The 23,236-nt window shown below is 46.3% G+C and overlaps 1 protein-coding gene across 1 annotated transcript in view; it reads right to left on the reverse strand.

The window, feature by feature from the left end:
* Window positions 1-23,236, reverse strand: part of slit1b (slit homolog 1b (Drosophila)) — a 123,830-nt gene that overhangs the window by 90,829 nt on the left and 9,765 nt on the right. Inside the window, exons 2-4 of the mRNA XM_061228658.1 lie at window positions 15,099-15,170; window positions 12,783-12,854; window positions 11,355-11,426 (exon numbers count right to left, since the gene is read on the reverse strand). Coding sequence (XP_061084642.1) covers window positions 11,355-11,426; window positions 12,783-12,854; window positions 15,099-15,170 — 216 coding nt within the window. The remainder of the gene's footprint in view (window positions 1-11,354; window positions 11,427-12,782; window positions 12,855-15,098; window positions 15,171-23,236) is intronic.

The following is a 23,236-nucleotide window of genomic DNA, read 5'->3' on the forward strand; positions in this document are numbered from 1 at the left end:
TGAGAAACTTTGGATTCTGAAGGTGTGTAAGTCAAGCTTCCCATAGACCCATTAAACCCATAAACATTTTGATGTTGGGTAGCCCTCTAATCAACATTGGTCATGGAGGTTGACATTACGTTGATTTATGGGACAGAATGTTTTTTGATGTTGGCAATTTGATGAGTACAAAATGCTGATCTACTATAGAGAAATGGTCCCATCATGATTCAAACACTATTTCAGCATTGTAGCCGACGCAGGGCAACCCACTTGGTCACAGTTTTAGAGCAGGGGACCCCCAGCCCATCGAATGCTACACTCCACTGCCTCACTCTACTCTGACCAAACATCAACTTTCCTAATGAAATTACAAGGTGCTACCATGTTGGGTAATGTCTTCTTGCCATATAATGATTTGAATAATGCAAATTGTCATTAATTCAAATTGTCAGACCTGTCAACTGTACTTTCACCTGAACAAGAAGGATGGCGGGAAAATTGGCGGGAACCTACTGACCTGAAGCTATGTTGCTAGAAAGCTGCCTATTTGCTGCCTTAAATTTTCCCTTTCTGGTCAGACTACCAGATGGCCTAATCATATGTTTGCTATCCAGCCTACTCCATACTCCCATACCTCATTCCCTGTTCCAGCAGACAGGTTCTCACAGATTTGGGATGGGAAACCATCAGGTGACCATTCAATAGTCAATAGACACATTGGTCCACAAGATGGATCCCAGACACCCACGGCCCATTGCATTCCTGTATCCCCTGGTTTCCTATGGCAACCGCCCCCCCCCCCCCCCCAACCCACACACCCCCACCCAACCCCCGCCACAGTCCAATGTACTGTACATACCTATTTTTGTATTCATTGCAATATTTCAGTCTCTGTCAGTTGGTAATGTTGCCTATAATCTGCTTACTCATTGACGTATCGTTTAGTTTTGTCAATGGAAGACGCCTAAAGTAAACTTTTGATGTACCCCCTCCTCCCACACCCCCTCACCTGCTGTGCCAGTTGTGAGAGACTCTTGTCTCCTGGGCCACTGGGAGAGAGGGTCGGGTCACCAGTTGGTGCTATGTGTTTAAGCAGGGGCTTTACAGCTTATTGACACACTGTGTGAGCTAAGGGGGGTGTGGGCTAATGATGCCCCCGCCACCCCCCGCCATCCTTTGTGTCAGTAGCCCTGCAGGCTGTGGGACAGTAACCCCAGCATTGTCTCAAAGTTTGACTTCCCCCATTTTAATATCCATTAGGTTAAACCAGGCCTCGGAGCTGGGAACTGCAGGGCACAAGCATACCCACACTCACATGCAAACACGCTCTTTCTCATGCGCACACACACCAGGCCTGGGTCAAATACATAATTGTTTTGGATTCAATTACTTTTCAGTGCTCAATTGATTTTTTCCTGATGCCATTCAGCCAACTGAGAGGACCAGAAGGCGGAGTTTGCATTTAATACACCAGACAAGCACAGTAAAGCGTAGAGAGTAAGACACAAGTATTTAAATCCAAAGAAATTATGTATTTTATCCAGATCAGGACACACTCTCTCTTTCTCTCTCTCACTCCCTCTCTTTATCTCTCTGGCACACACATAGACACTGTGGCACACACATACACACACATACACACACACACTCTCTCACTTTCTTACACACATACACACACTCTCACTTCCTCACACACACACACACACACACACACTCTCACCTCACACACACACACACACACACACACACACCGTGCCTACGTGCTCCGGGTCGTATGTAACCGCTTTGCGCCGGCTACTCACGCCCACCGCAGCACAAAACAGTGGGGAAGGGAAAATCAATTTCTTCCTTCCAAATTGATCTTTCAATTGGACGGCAGGAATGACTGTTTGAAAATGCCCCCCGCGCCGTCGGCCGGCCCGGTCTCGGCCGTCGATCGCCTCCTCCAGCGGAGCTGATAATGAGATCAGGAGTCGCCGCCGCGCCGCGGCGGGAGGGCCGGGGTAGCGTCAGGTGGAATTAATTCACAAGATAAACAAGGCGTTGCGACTGAGTAGCAGCACCGCGTTCGATACTTCATTAGTCACGGACGCCGGCGCGGCGTGCCGCGTTCAGTGACTTTATTGCGCGGGCGTTCGCCGCGTTCAGTAGCTTAGCGGTGACAGTGAACACCTCTGCTCGGTGGGGTGACGGGTATATTTATTGGATACGCAGTGGTCAGTGACACCGTGGCGACAGCAAACTGAAATGGCGCAATGGTGGCCGCAGCAAACTTTGTAATCTAGAATTGCGAGATCCCTGATTGTTTTTGAACTGTAACTGTGGGATATTTCCATGATGCACTGGTAAGTGATGTTAATAATGGTGGCTGGGTTTGAGCATTGTCTAACTAAGGTCAATTGATCCTGCAATTGGGTAATTGAGAAGAGCACCTTAAAGGACACAGGCACTGTTATACAGTGTATCAGCAGAGTAGCAATACAGGATATAAGCATGACACTTGGCCAGTGTATATAAGCACCATACTTGGGCAGTACTGTATATAAATTCCACTCTTGGACAGTGTACCATGCTTTGACTGTATATAAAAGCCACTCTTACAGTAAATGGTACATAAGTGCCATGCATGGACAAAATATACATGCCATGCATATAGAGTGCGTAAGTGCCATGTTTCAACAGTATATGGATGTCATGCTTAGAGAGTGCATATGTGCTGTGTTTGGACTGAATATAAATGCTTGTACAGGGTCATGGTCATACAGCGTACAGTATCACGTTTCGACAGCTTTCCTTGCTGTTTCGGCTCTTGTCTTTCCGATCTGCCTCCTCAATGAGATCTAAACAAACAAAATGTGCTTCCTTCTGTTTGTCTTTCTGTAGCCAGGATATGAAAGAGTTCAAATAGAGTTTGCCTTGCGAGAGAGAGGTTGAGGGAGAAAGGACAGGAGAGATGAGAGGGAAAAGAAAGGCAAGGTTACTGAGGGGTGTGTATGTGCATGTGTGTATACGTGTGTGTGTATGCGTATATGTGTGTGCGTGTGTGTATACGTATGTGCGTGTGTATGTATACATGTGCGTGCTTGCGTGTGTGTATGCGCATATGTGTGTATGAGCGTGTATGTGTATATGTATGTGCTTGTGTGTGTGCGTGTGTGCACGTGTGTATGTGCGCATATATGTACACGTGTGGTTGTGTGCGTGTGTGTATGCACATATATGTGTGTGTATGTGTGTGCACATGTGTGTGTGTATATGTGCACGGTCGTGTGTGTGTGCGTGTGTGTGCATGTGTGTATACGTGTGTGCGTGTGTGTGTGTGTATATGCGTGTGCGTTTGTGTGTGTGTGCGTATGCGTGTGTGTGTATACGTGTGCATGTGTGCGTGTGTGTGTGCGTGCATGTGCTCTTGTGTAGAAAAAGGAGGAGGGTTATTTGCCCTGCAGTTTGTTTGTTTATGTAAAATAAAGCAGAGACAAAACTGAGATTCCTCACAGCCACAGTACGCTGGGGAACTGCGCAGTTGCAGGCAGGCTCTGGGGCCTGTGTACGGGGGGAGCTTCAGTGGCATCGGACCCATTATTTATTCCCGTTTCTGGTAACAAAATCTCTTTAGCAGCTGCATTCTGAGGGAGACAGCGGAAAACATGAATTAACAATCAGCACACAGGAATACATAAGCACAAATACACACATCAGCGCAGGCAGATACAATATGCAAACATATTCATGTGCACTGCGCGCGCACACAAACACACAAACATCAGGCACGCAAATACAGCACAAACATTCATATGCACTGCATGTGCACACTCACAGTACACACACATCTATACATACACACACACATACACATAGGACATACATCAGCACACACACACATACACATACAAACATCAGCACAAATACACACTCAAATATTCATACACACATGCATGTGCACACACACATACATACACACACACAGAAAATATGTTAATAATCTAAATTACAGGACTGAGGCAGCAATTTGGCCCTAGAACTGCTTTCCCCCCATTCACACAAGGCCTCCAAAGTAAATGGAAAACACTATAATGTGCCCTCTCCTCATGCCCAGGGCTGTGGAGGACCAGCAGGGGTGAGAAGAGGGCTGTGTGCTTAATGCTGAGGAGTGAGACAGATGGAGCAGGATGTTCTAAAATGGACACTGTACACCATAAGGGCAGCATCACTGTCCCGCCCATCCCCCTAGCCTTGCCTCCTAGATCACACGCTACATGGAACAGTGTCATGTCCAATGAGAGGTTGGTCTCGGGGCTATTGACCAATACAGGATCAAACACACCTTAATGTCCCGCCTTTCAAGGATGAAAGCCCATCCCTTCTCTTTGGCAGATTGACCCACTGTTTTGTCAAAGCTGTCTTCTTTGGCGGTACATTGGTTAAATACATTTGGCAACAAAGAATCAAAAAGACAGATTAAAATGTCTTCTACATTTGTACAAATGGCCAACTTCGGGTAATTTGGGACACTTCAGTTTCTGATTCTGCCCTCACCACCACCCTCACCTAAGACTGTCTGTGTCCCAAATTACCTGAATTCACCCAACTGACAGGGAGTTTCCCTCTTCAACTCAAAAAGAAAGACATTTTGCTTGTATGGTGAACGCCAGTATAATTTGTTGAATTAAAACATATCCTTTAACAGTCTGTATTGACCGAGTGAGTTAACAGAACATGCTAGGCCAATCAGACGGGCATCATGTTAAATCAGACACTCCCTGGGCATCTTCCTGCAGCCTGGGATTGGGATTCCTTTAACTCTGAAAAATCATTTCTGATACCCATTGATTGAGTATAAGCCTCATGTTGAAACCAGATGATTGGTGAATATTTAATGAGTCCGATCCGGTCCGGTCCAGTGAATTATTAAGGAGGGAAAGCTCCGGATTGTGGGCACAAACACAGGTATCTCATCCCACCCTTTCTCTCAAAGGATTCCAGGATTCCTCAGCTTACCCTCTCCCTCACTCCGTCTCTCTATCTCTCTCACTCTCTGTGTGTCTTTCTCAAATTCAAATGCAGCGTTGGCATAACATATTTCAAAATACATACTGTCTAAGCATTGCGATAATAACAATCCAGCAATCCATAAATACAAAAACCAGCAACAATAACAGCATGAATAGTGATAGCTATAACATTTATTAACTATTAAATATTATTCTCTATCTCTGACTACATCTGCTATTACCCCCCCTTTCTTTCTTCCCATCTGTCTCCACTCTCCACTCTCTCTTCTCTCTTTCAATCTCACTTTCTCTTTTATTGACTCGTTCTCTTTCTCAAATGATTTAAATGATTCCGGAAGCCCCCTCTCCTTCCAACCTCTCTGTCTCAATTTTCCTCTCTCTGTCTTTCTCTTTCCCTCGCTTTTCCCCTCCATCTTCCTCTGTCTCTCTCTCTCTCAATCTTCCAGCCATTAATATTTCAGACGACAGAGTAGTCTGTATATTGCCCCTTGTCCTGCCCTTTGCAGACGGGGTTCCTGTCTCTATCTCACGCTCGTAAAAAAGCCAGTGGTGATCCATAAAATCCACTTCCACTGATGGAGAAGGGCGGGGGGGTGGCGTTTGGTGTAGAAACTCCGGACTAGGCCTGCAGACAACACAGCCCCCCCCCCCCCCCCCCCCCCAAAACCGTGAATTCCTTTCCTCCACAGGAAACATCAACAGTGATGCAAAGACGCATCAGGCTCCTGACACGAACCACAAACCCCAGCTCTCCGAATGTACCGACACTGAACTCATGCAAAGCGGAACATCTTGGACGCCATTCCTGAAATGTGACCTCCTCGGGAGTCGTAAAATAAGAGGTAAAAAAAATATGGTTAAAAAAAGGGTTTAAAAAATTATGTATTACGAGAAGTTGAGTCCCTGGAGGAGTCACTTCTGCGTAGCACAGTGGAGTGCCTTAAAGCCGCAGCCTCATTTGGACGGTGACGTCTGTGGGCAGTTAGTCCTGTCAGCTGATGCAATGGGCCATAGCATGACCCAGGGAGGGTGGGTTCTCATCTGCAGGATAATCCCTATCTCATCACACGTTATTGTCTGGAGTCTTTCTGTAGCAGCTGCACTGCCCTCTGGATTTTAGAGGACAAAATTTATAGAAGATACAGGATCAATGGGACACACATACAATTACAACAGGCAATTCTATTGTGGGTTGAAAAATGGAAGACACTAAACTTTCACAAGAATTGAAATAAAAAAATAAAAAAATAAACCTGAAGATATTCTAATAAACTTGTCTTCTCAGACAATGACAGCTGAGTGTTGACTCAAGCCCATGTAATTAATCCTAAGGAACTGTCACTGGCAGTGTGTTTCTGTCACTGTCCGCCACTGTATCTCTCCAGGGGGCCTGATGTGGCCCGGGCCGTCTAAGCGTCTGCCCAAAAAACTGCAGGGGACTGGCTTTAATTAACCTGTCACAGTCGAGAGAACAGAGCCAATAGCAAGTATCTGCATCCCGTACATTGAAGAGGGTGTGTGTGTGTGAGAATGTGCATATCTGTATCTGTGTGTGGCTGTGTGTGTGCCTTTGTGTGTGTGTGAATGTGTGTGTGAGTGCGCAAATGTGTGTGTGCGAGTGTGTGTGTGGATACATGCCTTTGTATGTGTGTGTGTCTGCGTGTGTGTGTGTGCGTGCGTGCCTTTATGTGCATGCCTTTATGTGTGTCTGTGTGTGAATGTGTACGTGCGTGCATGTGTTTGTGTGTGTGTGCATCTGTGTGTATGCCTTTTTGTGAGTGTGAGTGTGTGTGTGTGTGCTTGCGTGCCTTTATGTGTGTGTGTGTGTGCGTGTGTGCCTTTGTGTGAGTGTGTGTGCGCGTGCATGCCTTTGTGTGAGGGTGTGTGTGTGCGTGCCTGCCTTTGTGTGTGTGTGTGTGTGTGTGTCTGCGTGCATGTGTGTGTGTGCGTGCCTTTATGTGCCTGCCTTTGTGTGTGTGTGTGTGTGTTCATGCAGGCTGCAGTCTCACACAGGTCTGTGCTGTCACCAGGTCACCATGCTAGTTGTACTCCCAGTCTCACACAAACACCAAACACACTCCTATCTCTTCCCTTTGCCTTAGCCTTCAGTCATCCTTTAGCCCGACCCCACCACCCTCGCCTTTAAATCAAAGCATCAAGTCACTGACTGATGGCAGGGGGCCAGAAGGTGTTCTTTGATGTTGCTATAGTAACCAAACCCTGGCTTCTGAGCCCCCACAGCTATCTCTCTAAATAGCCCCCCACCCCCCCAAAAAGCATGCGCTCCCATATCACAGTTTTAGCGCATATTTATCTCTGTGGACACACATGAGGAAACTACAAGCCCTTCCTGGTCATAAAGAGTCTGCCAGCACTGCGGGTGGTGGCGTGGGCACGGTAAGGGGCTGGGGCTACTATTAGCGAACCAGCAGGCCTACACTGATGAATTTTTTTGTCAGTGTTCGCGTTCGTGCCCTCTAACCACCCCCTCCCCCCCTCTCGAACGCGTCGGTGAAGAGCTAGTGACCACCGCTGATGGCCATTTTCCCTTAATTTCCCTCGTCAAGTCCGCGCATCGCACTGATTGCATCTGTTACTTATTAAAGCCCAGTCCCCCTCGGACAGCGCAGAACAATGGAGGGCTATCGCTACGCGAGCGTATGCTTTTGTACAAAAAAATATGGTGATTTACGGGCACAAGTGGCTTCAAGAGCTCGATTACACACGCCCACACGGTCCTGCTACACACACTTGCACACACTCCCGCACACACTCAAACACATTCACATACTTTTATACCGTACGACAGATGCGGCGTTACTCAAATTTGCCTCTCTTAAAAGGTCAACGCAGGCATGCAGAACTCCACACAATGTAATTTACCTTGCAATGAAATATAATTTTGCACTGGTAGGAATTTTCCAAGAAAGGAAAAAACGCCCCTATGGGCGCCCCTATCTTTGAATAGACATAAAAAGAGAACAATGAAAGCCCCTATTTCCTGGCCTAAAATAACTGACACGGGGCCTGGTGCAGGGCATTTCTGCAGAAAGAGCGTGTAATTAAAGTATTGCTTTCTGTTTGCTCCGTCGTCTCGCGGCTCCTGTGCGCGACTTTCGACTCCCGCCGTCGCCAGGGAGACCGGAAGCGGCGGACCGGCCCTGCCCATCAACCCCAGGGCCCCTCCCAGCGTTCTGGAGCCCCCGCCTGCACCAGACGCACAGCGACGCGTGAAACCCTGCGACCTCATCCGAGGTAAAGCTTGCCTTCAGGCCAAGGTGAAGGTGCACCTGTCTCAGGTAATGAACATCTTGAAACGGCTCGTCGCCTGGTTTTATTCCCCCCGAACCCAGAGTTAGTCCCATAGCTTTTGGAAACCGGAACCCCCCACCCCCACTTTCCCAACCAGATGCCCCAGCCCAGGGGGCATCGTTCTGGCTGGCTTGTGTGCCCGGCCCCCGGCCCCTGGCTCATGCTGCGAGCATGCGGAGAGCGCTGATTACAGACAGGGAAGACGTGATTACAGGGACTTGTGCGATGGCCGGGAGGGGGGCGGGGGGGCAACCGGTCGTTAACGTTGATGAATGCAGCCCCCCCCCCCTTCCCCAACCCACCCCACCCCGACCCCACCACAAGTACCTACTGTTATTGTTCCATTCGGTTGCATGTCTTCACTCTGTTCCCAAGCTTTCTAGCACATTCCGAAGAAAGCCAGGTTCCCTCAATTCAACACACAAGAACTGCCATCGCTGTAAGTCTCCCAAACTGCCACCGGATTACCGTGGTACCTGCACCAACTGACCAAATGGAATCCAACTAACGGTCCAACGGACTACATGAAATTCAAAATAAATCATTTCTGCCACTCCATTCTCTCCACCTGGCAACCTGTGTAGGAAGCTGCCTCTTGTGACGATCAGTTATCAAAGTGGCTAATTACCAAGATGGCCGCGACTACCGGCTGAGATATCCATCACGATGTCCCACCACTACACATTAGGGTCATTGAGGAGTTTCTATAATGGCCTGTTCATTAAGTAAACTCTCCGCAGTCGCTGCAGAGCCTGAGGGCAGAGGAGGTTTTAAATGAGAGCTGAGCGAGAGAGCCTCTCAACAGATGCTGTCACAGAGCTGCCCGGGCTACTCACTCTCCATACCTGCACACTCAGAAATCCCTCCAGCCTACTCCACTACTTTATTTAATTAACTTGTCAGGGACCGTTGCAACATAAATGTTTCCATTTTATGTGCCGTGGTAGATCCGTCCGATGCTATTTTTCATCTGCAGTTTGCATAACAATGATCGAATAATGGGAGACAATAAAGAAGAACAAAAGGAGACGGATGACACCACAGCACCAAAATTATCATGAGAAAACTGCAGCTCAGCAGAAAAAAGGGTCAGGGCAATATATTGACCTTTCTTTGGCTTGGGGGTTCAGAAAGAGCCTTTAACAAGACAACCCCCCCCCCCCCCCCCACCACCACAACTGTCACCTGAGCACCGTGAGACCCGACACAATAGCAAAACCTTCCCAACTGGAATAATCACAAAATACTACTTCTATTAGACTTCTATTATACTACTACTACTATGATTATACTACTACCACTACTACTACTTCTAGTACTACTACCACTACTACTACTACTACTACTACTACTACTACTACTACTACTACCACTACTACCATTAGTAATAATAATAATAATAATAATAATGATCATAATAATAATAATAATAATAATAATCATAATAATAATAATGCATTGTTGTATTCATAATCGTAACCATAATTACAATAATGAATTTTAGTTAAATAGCCAACATATTAATGAAAAAGATTGAGATTGAGTAATATGATTAATTAAAAAAAGCCTGGAACCTGTAAAAAATGCAGTTCAAATCAATGACGAAAAAATCTTATTTTGGTGCATTGCCATTCCTAGAGCTTTGTTCCGGACTCCTTGCTACGGTCAGACAAATTGTGACTGGCAGCCATTTAAGAGTTAGAGCAGCAGGGCAGCCCGGCAGGCCCAATCACCATGAATACAAAGAGCCGCAGGAATTAGACCTGCTTCATCAGGCCGTGCAATTCACTCTCATCTGCTCGTCTCGACAACCACCCTCCAAAAGCACTTCCCCTCCTCCCTCCCCGCCCATAAACGTGCAATCAAACCATCAAGGTCGTGCGGTCTGAATGCCGCGCGGAACCATTACCGTCGCAAATAATTTCTGAACTGAGCGGTTTCAGCCCTGTTTTTGGGCCCTTCTGAGTGTCATAGACATCTTCAGAATGAGGGGGGACATAGCAGAGGAAAAAAACAGACAGTTTATGCGCCGAACCCCCTCTCTGTTCGGCTCATAAAAGCTGCACATCAATGGAACGCATTCAGGCTGATTCATGGCAGACTCAAGCATACAGATTAATCTGAAAATCTGAAAATATTAAATTTATGTAAGTATACATTAAATATAATGTGAAGTGCCACTGATGGAGCACATTAACTCCCCAAGAGGCCCCATTCTTCCATATTCCCTTCAAAAAATGGCAAAATAATTGCAATAACACAGTGGGGAAGGGCCCCTGGACCAAATAGTAAAGTTGCAAAAAAAACAGTTTCAAAAATGAATTTAAATTTGACCGCAAGCTCAAGAGCTTAGAAAGCCTGGAAGGCAGCAAACACAGACAACACCCTAACACCCTGAAAGGCTGTTCGCATAGACATATACACATGTTTGTAGAGACTGGCGTTACTGAGAAATAGGCAAATGGCGTTTATTTTTCATGTTATATTTACATAAAGGTAAATGACACAATGCCTGTCGATCCTTCGGGATGCAAGTCCGTTTTCAGTGTGGGTTTTTATGCTATGCCTGTGACAACTTTCAGGACGTGCCTGCATTTGCGCGATTATTTTTGGTAGCCGGCTAATGTTGCCACGGAATAAGAACTGTACGCACGCAGAGCACATGCCTGCGACCTGCAAACTTCCTGTGAAGAAAGCGCTGGCGGTGACCCTTTGACCTTCTGGCGCCACTGAACTTTGTGGCTCCTCGAAAGCCTCTCGCGTAGCCGATTAGAGAACACGAGCGCACGCAAAACCACGGATACCCACCCCCTGCCAGCCTCCGTGGAGCCCAAAAGGGAAAATACACAGGGCAGTGAATTATTGAACAAGCAGCAACCCCTTATTCACCTCCACCCATTGGACACGTCGGAGCGAACGGTAGTAGTGTCTCGCGAAACGCATCGTATCGGCTGTGTGGAGTCATTCTCCTCACAGTGTCAAGGGGGGGGGAGGGGGCAGGTCACAGGGGAGTGGCGTGGGGAGGTGGGGTAGTCATGGGCTACTCACAGTCTGGACAATGCCGCATTCTTCTGGAACAGCATCTCGGGGAGCTGCTGAAGCTGGTTCTTGTTCAGGCGCCTGCGGGAGACACACACACACACACATACACACACACGCACACACAATTTCTGTCAATAAAACCTGAGGGCGTGGTATAAGGGCAGATACCAGGGCTGTGACCTCTGTATTAGGCAGTGTGTGGTCCCAAACACAAGCACCATGGTCAGCGTGTCTACCGGAACATTCTACGCACATTAACACTGATAAACGCAAACCACTGTGCTTCTCTACAGAACCAAAATTTTCATGGCAAATTATTATGTAAAGAAGTAGATAAGTAGCAGTAGCAAAAATATAGTTTCAAAATAACTTAAAAGAACATGTATTCAATTCAACTGCCATAGTTTTTTATGCAACAAATGTAAGCAAACATTAAGAAGTATTTTGAGGAAACCCAAAAATTTTTGTTACAAATGTAATATTACACTCTTTACAAGCTTGAGTTCAAGACAGAGCGTTTTAGTGTTTGACTCTTACAGGCCTAAAATCACCTGCATTCCTGTGCAAAAGCTAGGGAGGGGGCAACAGCGAGCACATGCTAGTTGAGTGACAGTCATTCCGGGGTACAGAGTAGGAGGATTAAGGGACAAAGGCTACAGCTGAGAATTTGGCAGCTGCCTCCGACGGAAGAAGACTTAAACTCTTCCTCTCCGCGTGGGAAAGTAATAACAGAGGAAAACGGAGGAATTATGCACACAAAAATATTTAGAAAAATCAAGGGAAGGATTGCAACTGATTACTGCTTCCAAAAACCTCGGGTTTTCAGATCAAATCCCCCTGGTGTGTCATTGAGGACGTGTGTGTAATTATGGAGATATGGATTTGGATGTATGGAAGCCTGTAGATGACAGACCTGGCTGTCCTATTATCTGGTAACCGAGCTGACGGTTAAACGCGGAGCGGTGGGGGGGAGGCGTGGTTCAGCCATAGGCCCCAGGCCTGCCCCCTCCTCCCGCCTCCTCCTCCTGCCACCCAGAGAGGCTTTCCAGCACCGCCCAAAAGACCCCTAATGCCCTACTTCATCACTATGCATAGTGAGTCCACCCTGATATTGATCTCCTGAAGAGCAGAGGGTGTTATTGCAGCTATTTCGGGTGCGCACTCTTGTGTGTGTGTGTGTGTGCGTGTGTGCGTGTGAAGGGCTGAGTGATTGAGTGAGTGAGTGAAAGTGTATATAGACATGTATATTTGTGTATAGAGTACACATAGGTTTGTATCTGCTTTTGTGTGCCTTCACGTGTGTGCGTGTCTATGTGGTATGCGTGTGTGTGGTTTTGAGTGTTATTCTCCCGGCAGAATGCGTAAGTGGTAAAACATTCAGGTTTAGAATCCAACCCCCACCCCCACCCCCACCCCACAGCCTGGGGCACTCACAGCCTCTCCAGCTCCTTCATGTCATCAAACGCTCCTCTCTCGATGGTGCCAATTTGGTTTTCCATCAGCTGCCTGCGGAGTGAGAGAGAAAGAGAGCAGGGAGATGAGGTGATAGCTTTTTGGGGGGGTTGGGCGGTCTAAAGTACACGGGCTGGGAGTCCTACCTTATGGGGTGCCACCTTGCCGCTGTCCGAAATGGTGGACAAGCGATAAACCCGTGGCATGCGGTCTGGGTGTGTGCGCGTGTGTGTGTGTTTTTGTTCTTGGAGTGCCAGGGGAAAATGCTGGCTGTGGTAAGTGTTCAATTGGAGGGGTGAATGTGACTTTGGCACAGTGAAGTCAGTGTCTCCAGTCTATAAGGGATGCTCAATACTGATAATAAACAGCGGTCAACGAGGGTCGCCAAACCTATCTTTCACAAACTGACAGCTCAAAAAAAGAGATAAAAGGAAACTATATGAGCACGATCACTAGTTCAGCATCCAACCCATAAACAAAAGAGTGCCTTCATCGACAGATGAAAGAGAAATGGTGTGCCTCTTGGATCTCACATCCTTTTGAAGCCTTGGAGAAAATATTCAGCTTTTAAATTCCTTTGGAATCGAATGGAAATGAAAATCATAAATCAAGGACATGTGGATCATATATTTATGAATAAAAGTGTAACTGAAATGACAGGTTCTTATGAATATTGATGGCGTGGGGATAGAAAGCGTCCACGAAAGCTGATTATACAAGCGTCAGTCGACAGAAAAATCTGGTTCATTTTACCTGACAGTTATACTACACAGTTGTGATATTTTCTAAAATTTATATTTTCTAAAAACTCCATGGTCAGCAGTTTTGCTACCAGCCAAGAGTCAAATGTTGCTGGCAGAATAAAAAAAAACCTCACATTACTCAATAGGAAGTCCCGAGTATAATTTTCTTTTCATTCTCAAAGACAACAAGAAATTGAAAAGGTCATAAATCATCTAGGCAGGATTGGAGAAAGAGGACCTGTGGAAAGGATTTCTATTTTCTCAGATTTTTTTGCAGGACACAGCTGGACTGTAACACAAGCCTTTATCTGAGCCTAGCAGCCCTGGTCCTCCAGTGAATTACACTTCCAGGTCCTCAGCTAGCAGGTCAAAGGTCAGAGTTCAGAACCCTTGTTAGTCTAAAGGCTTCTGATTCATAGCAGGGGGTCAGAAAGAGCAGTAGCCCCACCCACTGCCTCCTGCTTAACTCTGTGGCTCCAGTCAGACTTCCAGCTCCGTTTAACTGTGTCCCCCCTCTTTCCATTGGAAGCCGAGGTACTTCTTGATTTTCCGGCTTGTACAGCCTGGTAATCCTTTAGTCAACTTTCACACCCCCTGAAAAGGAACTGTCTCACTGGTGACAAGGTAACATCAACCCAGGAATTGTGGCATAGAAGAAAATGTAGCCGCGTGGGTTACGAAAGATGAATGTGTGTGGTACAGGTACAAACTACAACATAGCCATTTATAAGACTTAAAGTAGAGAAACGTACAGTCAGTGCATTCAAACAAAATTGGTGAAACAAGAGCTCATTATAATCACTGGAAGTCAAACAGAAAGGATGCTAGCAGCAACCGCTACGCTTGAAAGATTAAATCCAGGGGTGGGCATCCTGGGAAAGCTTAATGATGGCAACACTAGCTTATTTGCTACTCTCTATTACTCCACTGCTTCACAAGTAATTACTGTTCTGAGGACAAGATGACCCTTTGAATAGCACCATATGTACAGGTGGTGTGTACATCTTCTCCAATATACAAAGAAACATGTAGGCTGACTGTAGATTAGGACTGTAACTCCCAAGACCGGGTCTGTAAACTCACAGGGGGTCTGCACAGATTCCTGGAGGGTTTCCTTTTAGTAATATGGTCATTGTAAACTTTTACATTACATGTATTGTGCTAAGCACATGCCTCTTAGTACATTAAATCTTCCCTGGGACCAGATTTGGTTGGTGTTCTATTTACTCTGTCTGACCATTGTATACTTAATGAAGACAATGAACTTCAATTGCCCTTTTCTTGCATAATAACCTATAGTCTTAACCACCACTATTTAGCATTTTAATAGGGATGACAACATTGGAGCTGCAGAATAGTTTTTTCACAAGAAAAGCTAGACATTTTTTGCCATTGTACCACATACAGTCCTGATGTGTTACATAGTTACTGTAATGCAGCCTATGCTGTAGTACATGTCATATTAACCATTTTATGGAGGCTAGAGTTGTCAGTCAGCGGGTGGCCATTTTGAGATTAATACATTAGGGAGCAACTGGATTAAAGGATCACTTACAGGACTCTGAGATACTTGAGGCCAGCAAAGTCGTTCTTGGTGATGCGGGTGAGGTTGTTTCCATTTAGTTCCCTGCAAAAGAAAGCATGATTGTTAAGCAAACACAAACCTTCACATAGGCTGAAGTACTGTAGAGTCAGAGCCGGCTCCCATCAATGATGGAAACCATATCAGGGGCCTCCAATAGAATCTGTAACCTTCTATACATCACGTTCTCTGCTGAAGAACAGACCGTGTGGCCTCTACCAACATAAATTAATTAATTAGTAAATAAGAACCCAACTGAATCTTGTGCTACTGAATCAGTAAGACAGAGAGGTAAATGGACATACATTAAAAGAGACATTTATACGCGTTATAATAATATAAGTTGTGAAAATGTTACGGCCATGCTTTTCTAAGTTACTATTTAAATAAATGAACTTGTTATTAGTAAAGACCAAAGATATTTAGCATTTCTAAGCCCTCAGTCACATAAAACATGTACCAGGCAAGGGGAGGGGAGTGGTGTAGGATGGGGGAGTAAGACAGGGCTGGCTTCTGTTTCCCCTGCTCCTCCGACAGCTTGGAGCCCTTTCAAACGCAACACCCCCCAATTCCCCCGGCCTCATCAGGGGCGGGAGAGAAACGCAAACAAACACAAAAGCCGCACGGCTCGTTTACAGGAGAACTTCCCTCCTTCCCCCCCCCCCCTCCTCCTCCTCCTCCTCCTCCTCCTCCGGTGTCTCCCACTCCAAAACGCGGATGAAAGGAGGACAGAGAGGAGGCTGGGAGTTAAGCCCCCGAGGAAGGAGCGCGCCGCACCGGTCCCCCCCCCCCCCCCCCCCCCCTCGGCCGTCCACGCCGAGGTGCGACAGTCGACCGCTTCACGCTTCGGGGCGGTCGGACAAAAGGGCGGGGTGTTTAATTAAACGGGGCCGGAGGGGGAGGGGCCCCGCGGGGGCCGGCAGACAGGGCTGCGGTGACGGCGCTCCAGGGCAATTGGATGGCGGCGGTCTTGGGGCCGCCCCCGCGCTCTTGCAGCGGGCCGGAGACCACCGCCGCAGACTGCGCTGAGACTCCATCCATCATCGCACTTTTACTCTGCCTCCCCGCATCTCCATTCATCATCCCAGCCCTGCCTCTGCGCACCGCACACAGAGAGCTAACAAACAACCTCACATCACAGGCAGTGTCCACAGGGCAAAGTGCGATGATGTGGCTAATTTAAAAAAGCAAATGAAGGAAAGTAGCCAATCAAATTGGGCCCTCACCATGTCCATCCCCCTTCTAATGTGATGAAAGGAACCCCAGCAAGCAGCATGTCCTCTAGATTAGAATGAGGTCTGCTACTCCAAATTGAGAATCGTAGCAAAGTAAACTCATAGGCATAAAATAAAAACAAAACAAACGCCCACAGCAATCACAACACATAAATACAAAAAAGGAAGATTTTTATTGGATCAAGCCTTTTGTAAGATGGTATTTAGCCTTTTGACTATATCACCAAATAAGCCCCTTGGGGCCCACAACAACAAAGCAGAACTTTAAAAAGCATATATTAGTCAGAAATTCCGCAACAAAGCCAATAAGAAAAAGCAGAGAGGCATCAAAGCCGTAGCCTGCGTGGCTGGTTAATGCATCCCCGAACCGCAGTGCAAGCTGCCGCTCACCAGCTTGCCCCTCCGTGCCATGTCTGCTTCTATTACCTCATCGCCCGGTTTGACTGACAGTCCTGTGGAGCAGGCGAGGATGATGTCACCCTCGAGGAGCCTGGGGGGGAGGGTCGCGCGCAGAGACAGCCACTCGTGTTCCAGGAGGCTCTGCACAGACAGCCGGAACCCCCCCCCCCCCCTACCCCACCTCGCCTCGTAGGCCCCAGGGAACCTCTACATCTGTGAGTCAGAGGGACTGGGGGACACTTGGCATTGGCTTGATTTGCCTCGCACGCCGGACCCAGATCCACAACCAAGAAGCTGGCGTAAGCCTCTGAGAGACATCCCAGATTTTGCATATTGTCAAAGGTCGAGAGGTTGCGGCCTCGTTGATATGGACCAGCGGACCAGGGATTGACATTCCCCCAGAAGCTCGCAAAATCCAGTGGTTACCAGACGTATTGCAGGTTATTAAGCCTCCGGTACCAAAATGTACATTTCACCATTGAAGACCTCAATGAACTGGCTTCATGCTCCATTGAGAAGGTCCCATAGGAATCCATGGACCTGGATAAGTGGACGTTGTCTCCAGTTCTTATGCTATGGACTCCTTATGCTAAGTGATTAAGGAATCATAGAATTGGTCATTGAAGAAAGTCATCTTCTGACAACGACCTTTTAGTTTCCCTCAATTTGACTAGAGTCACTGTGAAATAAACCAGCGGTGTAAACCAGCAGTCACGGTGTTATCTGAGGCAACAGCAGGAGGACACGTGCTCCATGCAGCTACTTGTCCAGGCTATGGTAATCTCCCGACTAGATTACTTCAACTCCCTACTTGCAAGGTTGCCAGCCTTCGCCATCCAGCTGCTACAGCTCATCCCGACTCACAACCCTGCTAAAGTCACTCCACTGGCTACCAGTTGCTGCCAAGACCAGTTTCAAAGCTGAATGATTCATGACTTTCCTTGGGGCCTGATTCAAAGACCTGGCTGCAGCCAACAAGACAGCCACTCCCTATCTACAGGACATAATTCAACCCTACGCACCAGCTCGACCACTCCGCTCTCCAGGGATCTGTCATGTTTTGGGGAGGGCAGGCAGGGGCGAGTGAAGGTTGGGGAAAGGGGGAGGGGGGTGGGGTGGTGTGTGGGATGTTGGTGTGGATGGGGCAGGTCATCCAACTTGAATGAGCCTGTGGGTGGAGGTGTGTGAAGTGATGGGGTTGAATGGGGATGATTGGGGCAGGAGGTGGGCTGGAGTCGGGCTGGGGGGTGTTTGTCAGGAATTGGGAGAAGGGAGTTGTGTCCTCCCTTTCTTAATATAGGAGGCAGCGCTGGGAACTCAGCAGGTTAAATCACATTATTTATCTTGCCTCTGAGGCACAAGCAGCTCTTTTCCAGTTTTCTAACCGCTATCAAACTTCAAAGTGTGCCATTTGCGTACCTTTTTGTGTACCAAGGGGTTCCTGAGCAAAATTAAATTAAGTAAATCAATTCTATTTATCTTACTCATATGTTGGGAATCTGAAATGGAAGAAAAACTGTTTTGTTTTGTGCAATGATAAATGAAATGTATTCCAGGCAGTTGAGAAAGAGAAAACACATGTGGTGCCCTTACACACACACACGCACACACAAATATGTGCTTTCTTACCGAGTGCAATACTTGGAAAACTGTCAATTGTAAGCTTGGTTGTGCAGCTTTTCTATTTGCCTTTGCAATGTCACAGTTTCTTTCAGTAGTTTTTCAGTGTTTGTTATCAAAGCGAGATAAGTTGGCACAGCCTAATGATTATTTATCAGTATAATGTCATTTGCACGGCACTGAGCAACAGTCAAACTGAGTATGACTGTGAGTGACTAGGCGCGACTGTGAGTGACTGTGGGTGACTGTGAGCGATTGTGCACAACACACTTTACAGTGGTCTGCAGGCTTTGCACCATGAGCTTGCAACATCATGCACATAATATCACAAGAGAGGTGAAAAACAGGATGACATCACTGCTTCACAAAGCCTAGAATGAGTAGCTTCGCCTCATAATTGCTCGCTGTAGTGGAACAGGCGACCTGATCTGTGCAATTCCCCCCAGGGTTTTCCTGGCAACCCCAGCATGTGCTAGGTCTCTCTATAAAACAGAATTAACCTGAAATAGAAACCAGGTCCATCCAGTAAACATAGGAGACTAAGCTAAAACAATTCCCCACTACACAATCTTAACCTACAGCACACATTCATACACGTTCGACAACGCATGCGGATAAATGTACAATACATTCACAAAAATATATACTCACAAACGGAAGCTATACATTCACAAAGAGTCAGATAACCAGGATACAAATGAGCAAAGAAAGGCATACATAAAGATACACATTTATGAAGCAATCTTTGGAAACAGGACCAGCCTACCATTATACAAACGCTGTAATATCCATCATAGAGTTGCCAGATTTAGAACTCATCAAGACTGGATACAATCCACACACACACACACACACACACACACATGTCCAGGAGCTTCCAGAACCAATCATGGACCAGGGTGGAAGGAAAAAAGTGTAAAAGTAGAGTCGAAAGGAGTTCTTTACAAACTAGCAGTCAAATTTCAATCAATTATTCAGACAGGACATTTACATATGCTATCCGATCGGTTCTAGACCTGTACAAATAATTTGAAAACCAGGCATTCCGGTGCAAAACCAAGCATCTGGCAAATCTAATCACAAACCTATTCTGCTTATCTGCACTCTGCCGGTGTATGCATGTGAATGTGTGTGAATGTAAGGCCTATACAATCCAGTGTAGCCCAGCCCAGCTTAACTCATCCCAGTCCAGTTAAACTCAGATAGACTAAACCTAGGCCAGACCAGACCACAGTTCAACCCAACCCAGTTAACTCCAGACCAGCACAGACTAACCCAGCATAGCCTAAAACTGTGCTTATTTTAAGTTACTGTTATTGTTTGCTTGACAAGTGACATTTTCATACCCCATTGGCAAAACTTGAAATAAGTCAAACTATAACACCTCATTGGCAATAATTTTGTATTTCAGTAACAGAATTAAGATTTTAAGATGAAATAAAAAAGTAAAATACTTGTAGATGTACTCATTTTTGAGCCCAGTTAATCCAGATCACCACAGATTGACCCACCTCAGCCCACCCAAATTGCACAGTCCAGTTAACCCAGATCAGTACAGTCTTGCCAGGCAAACCACAGAGAGAAACAGAGCTAAAAGTAAGTGGACCCTAGCGCCAGTGGAGACCTGGTGAATCTGAAGTGGGGCATCAGGGAGACCATGGCCTACATAGAGATGAGCAGTGAGTCAGAACGTCTGGACTGGCTATATGCGTCTACCCCTTCCCTCAGAGAAGGCAGCTGTACAAAATAAAGTTTAAAAAAGGAAAAAAAAAAAGACTTACACTGGAAAACTGGGAATTTGAAGGTCAGGTTTAATTTTTTCCTTTTTCTAAGTTTTACATTGAAGGCACACAGACTTTCAGAACACACAATACATGCCCACTTATTCTGAGACATTATACCTCATCTCTGCATTTTCTTGTAAAAGTGAGGGACAAATGTTGACTCAGTCCAAGGCCATCACCCAATAAAGTGTCCTTGTACATAAAACCGATAGCTCCTACTGTCAATGTAACATATCAACATTAATATCCAACCTTTGGCTGGCCATATTGGATGATGCCAATATGTCAATACCTCTCTGCTTTTACATTGTAGCACAAATCCAAACTGCAACCAAGTCTCCAAATTTCAAGTAGATGTGCACAGATGTCTATGGTAGAAAAATGTCTCGCAAAATATATCAGCTTGCTTATGTTATTAATAAGTTGAACACCTGTATATATAGCTTTGCTGATGCGCCAGGCTGTAAAAAAGAATTTAAAAAAAATTCCAATGACAATGATTCAGCTATTTTTTGGGTATTACATTTTCACTTGCAGCCTCAGCATCAGATGAACCACCTGCTAAGTTGAGCCGTGACACTGTATCATCGCGCACCAGTGACTCGCTGGCCAATCGGTGCTCTTGTTGAGCTGCACATGAGATGTCCACCTCAAACTCATATCCGTGTGAGCCAGACTTGGTCTCTGAAGTGTGAGAATAGGCAGCGGTGATATTGCACGCTTCAGAGAGGAGCACGTGCTTGTCTGTGCTCTACTGAACAAACAACAGCTTCACTAGCAACAGAATAGCAAAAACATTTAAAGAAGAATGAGCCATCCATTTTATTCGTTATTCCCATAAAATGCAAGCAATCTTGGATTAATGCTTTAAAACCATTCCCTCTCTGTTTCTTTACATGCAGATACAGTGAGTGAGGATTCATTACAAAATGTACCAGCGTATTTAAAAAAACCCAAAAAAAGACATTTTAGGCACTTAACAGAGCCTCTGATCCAGAGTAATTTTCGTAGCTTACATTCTTTGCCCATACAAACAACACAAACAGCTGCATATTTATTGAAGCAATTTAGGTTAAGTGAACCCCTGCAAATTGAACCTACAACCTCAGGTTTGCCAACACTATTCCCTAACCATTATGCTACTCTGTTTTGCCAGGTCGATGTGGTATTTCTAAAATGCTCATTTGCTCAAACAAACGTACATTTTCCACATATCCAGTAACCGGCTTGCTGTAATGAGGCTTCAAGAGCTCAGTTCCAGCACTGCTGAGACAAAGCACCCAATGATCTTTGAGATTCTTCTGAGACAAAGCAGCCAATCATCACTGAGATTCTTCCGAGACAAAGCAACCAATGATCTTGGAGATTTTGCTGAGACAAAGCAATCAATGATCTTGGAATTTCAACCCCTCAACTCCACCAAGGAGGAGAGCGTGGGCAGTGACCCCTGTGAAAACAATTGTCTTCTCTAACACTGATTTGGGACCCTGAGCCTGGGGCCATGCTGGGTGAGTCTACGGCATTACACCAAAAGCAGACATCCACACAGAGCAAAATGGATTCCTTCCTTTTTCCTCGTATCTGCCACAATCAACCCCTAGCCAGCTAGCCTCAACAGAAAAGGTCAACCCTCCAGCAAATAGCACTATCAGCAGCCTTTTGTGTATCGCAGTGGCGGTAAACCCCAGAAAGAGGAAGAGAAAGGGGAGGAGGGGGAGAACATGTCAGAGATTGTGAAGGCATGAGATTAAGAGACAGAGACAGTGGAAGGCAGAGAGAAAGAAAGAGGAGGATATGGATGAAGGTAGTGAGAGATTGTGTCTTGACAGCTTGGCACCGTGTATGCATGTGTACACACCCACGCGCACACACAAACTCACGCGCGCGCAAGACTGCATACACACGGGAGACGAGCCGTGGATAATTAGGTGCAGTGGCGTGTTAAAAGGTCAGAGGTCAGAGCAGAGGCACTACATCAGCTCCTGACTCATCTGGAGATGAGACGCCATCACCAAACCTCATTACGGACACGTCACACTCTATTTACACCCGAAGACTGCTTCAGAACAAAGACCAGACAGTCTTCAAAGAGAGGCCACGTCCATCCCGTCTCCCCATATATTATTTCCCTCACATTTGTCTATTGTTCTGCAAGTATATTTAAAAATAAAAATGAATACAAATGAAGATATAATCCCTTCAGTACTATAAAAGCAATAAACGGTAGGCTAACACAGCATGCGACGTACAATATGTCTGCAGGTAAAACTACATAATTGAAATTAGCAGTATGGTAACGGAACTCTTCACTGACAAAGCTGTGTACAATAATTTATAATTTAATCATGATGACGGAAAAGACTTTTCCCGATAGCGAGGTTATATGTTGTTATGTATTGTTATTTTTGTGGTATAATTTCCTTTGACAAGTTAAAGAAAGTCAGTTGGGGGGGGGAGACTGAAGGATAAGCTGTCTCTGACCTCCCTAACACAGTGACCCCCCTGACCCACACTCCCCCAGCCAGGGTTCACCGTGCAGTGGTGGTGATGAATCAGAAGGGAGAGAAAAGCATGAGGGATTGCAGGCAATACTGTACACCCCACGCACTCCTGACCTCCCCTTCCCCCCTCAGGACGGCCGCTGAAAGAGCTAAAGACCATTACCTCGTCTCGAGCGCTGACCCCGTGCACCGGCCGTCTCTAGTTACCTCGGATGAGGGAACCCAAACTCAATTTTACCCTCACCAGACAGAGAAGGAAACGGACAGGGGCGGGTAATCTGTATGATATGAGCAACCTCATCCTGTCTGCGCCCCGTAACTAAGTCTTAAGAGAAAGAATGGGATCAATCACATGTGAAATAAGCTCCAATCTCCTCTCCTCTCCCCAGCTTTGCTCCAGTGGAACGGTGACTCAGTGACACTTACTGGGCTATGGAGCGACTCAGGTGTGCCACGGAATGTACCAGAATGTGGAGGGGGGGGGGGCATATACAACGTGGGGGAGGGAAAGTGGCTCTGGAAAATTAATCTCATTTTCCAGGATTTATCGCATGGTATTTTCCTTCAATTAG

Source organism: Conger conger, chromosome 2 (genome assembly GCF_963514075.1).
Source record: "Conger conger chromosome 2, fConCon1.1, whole genome shotgun sequence".
NCBI classification, from domain to species: domain Eukaryota; kingdom Metazoa; phylum Chordata; class Actinopteri; order Anguilliformes; family Congridae; genus Conger; species Conger conger.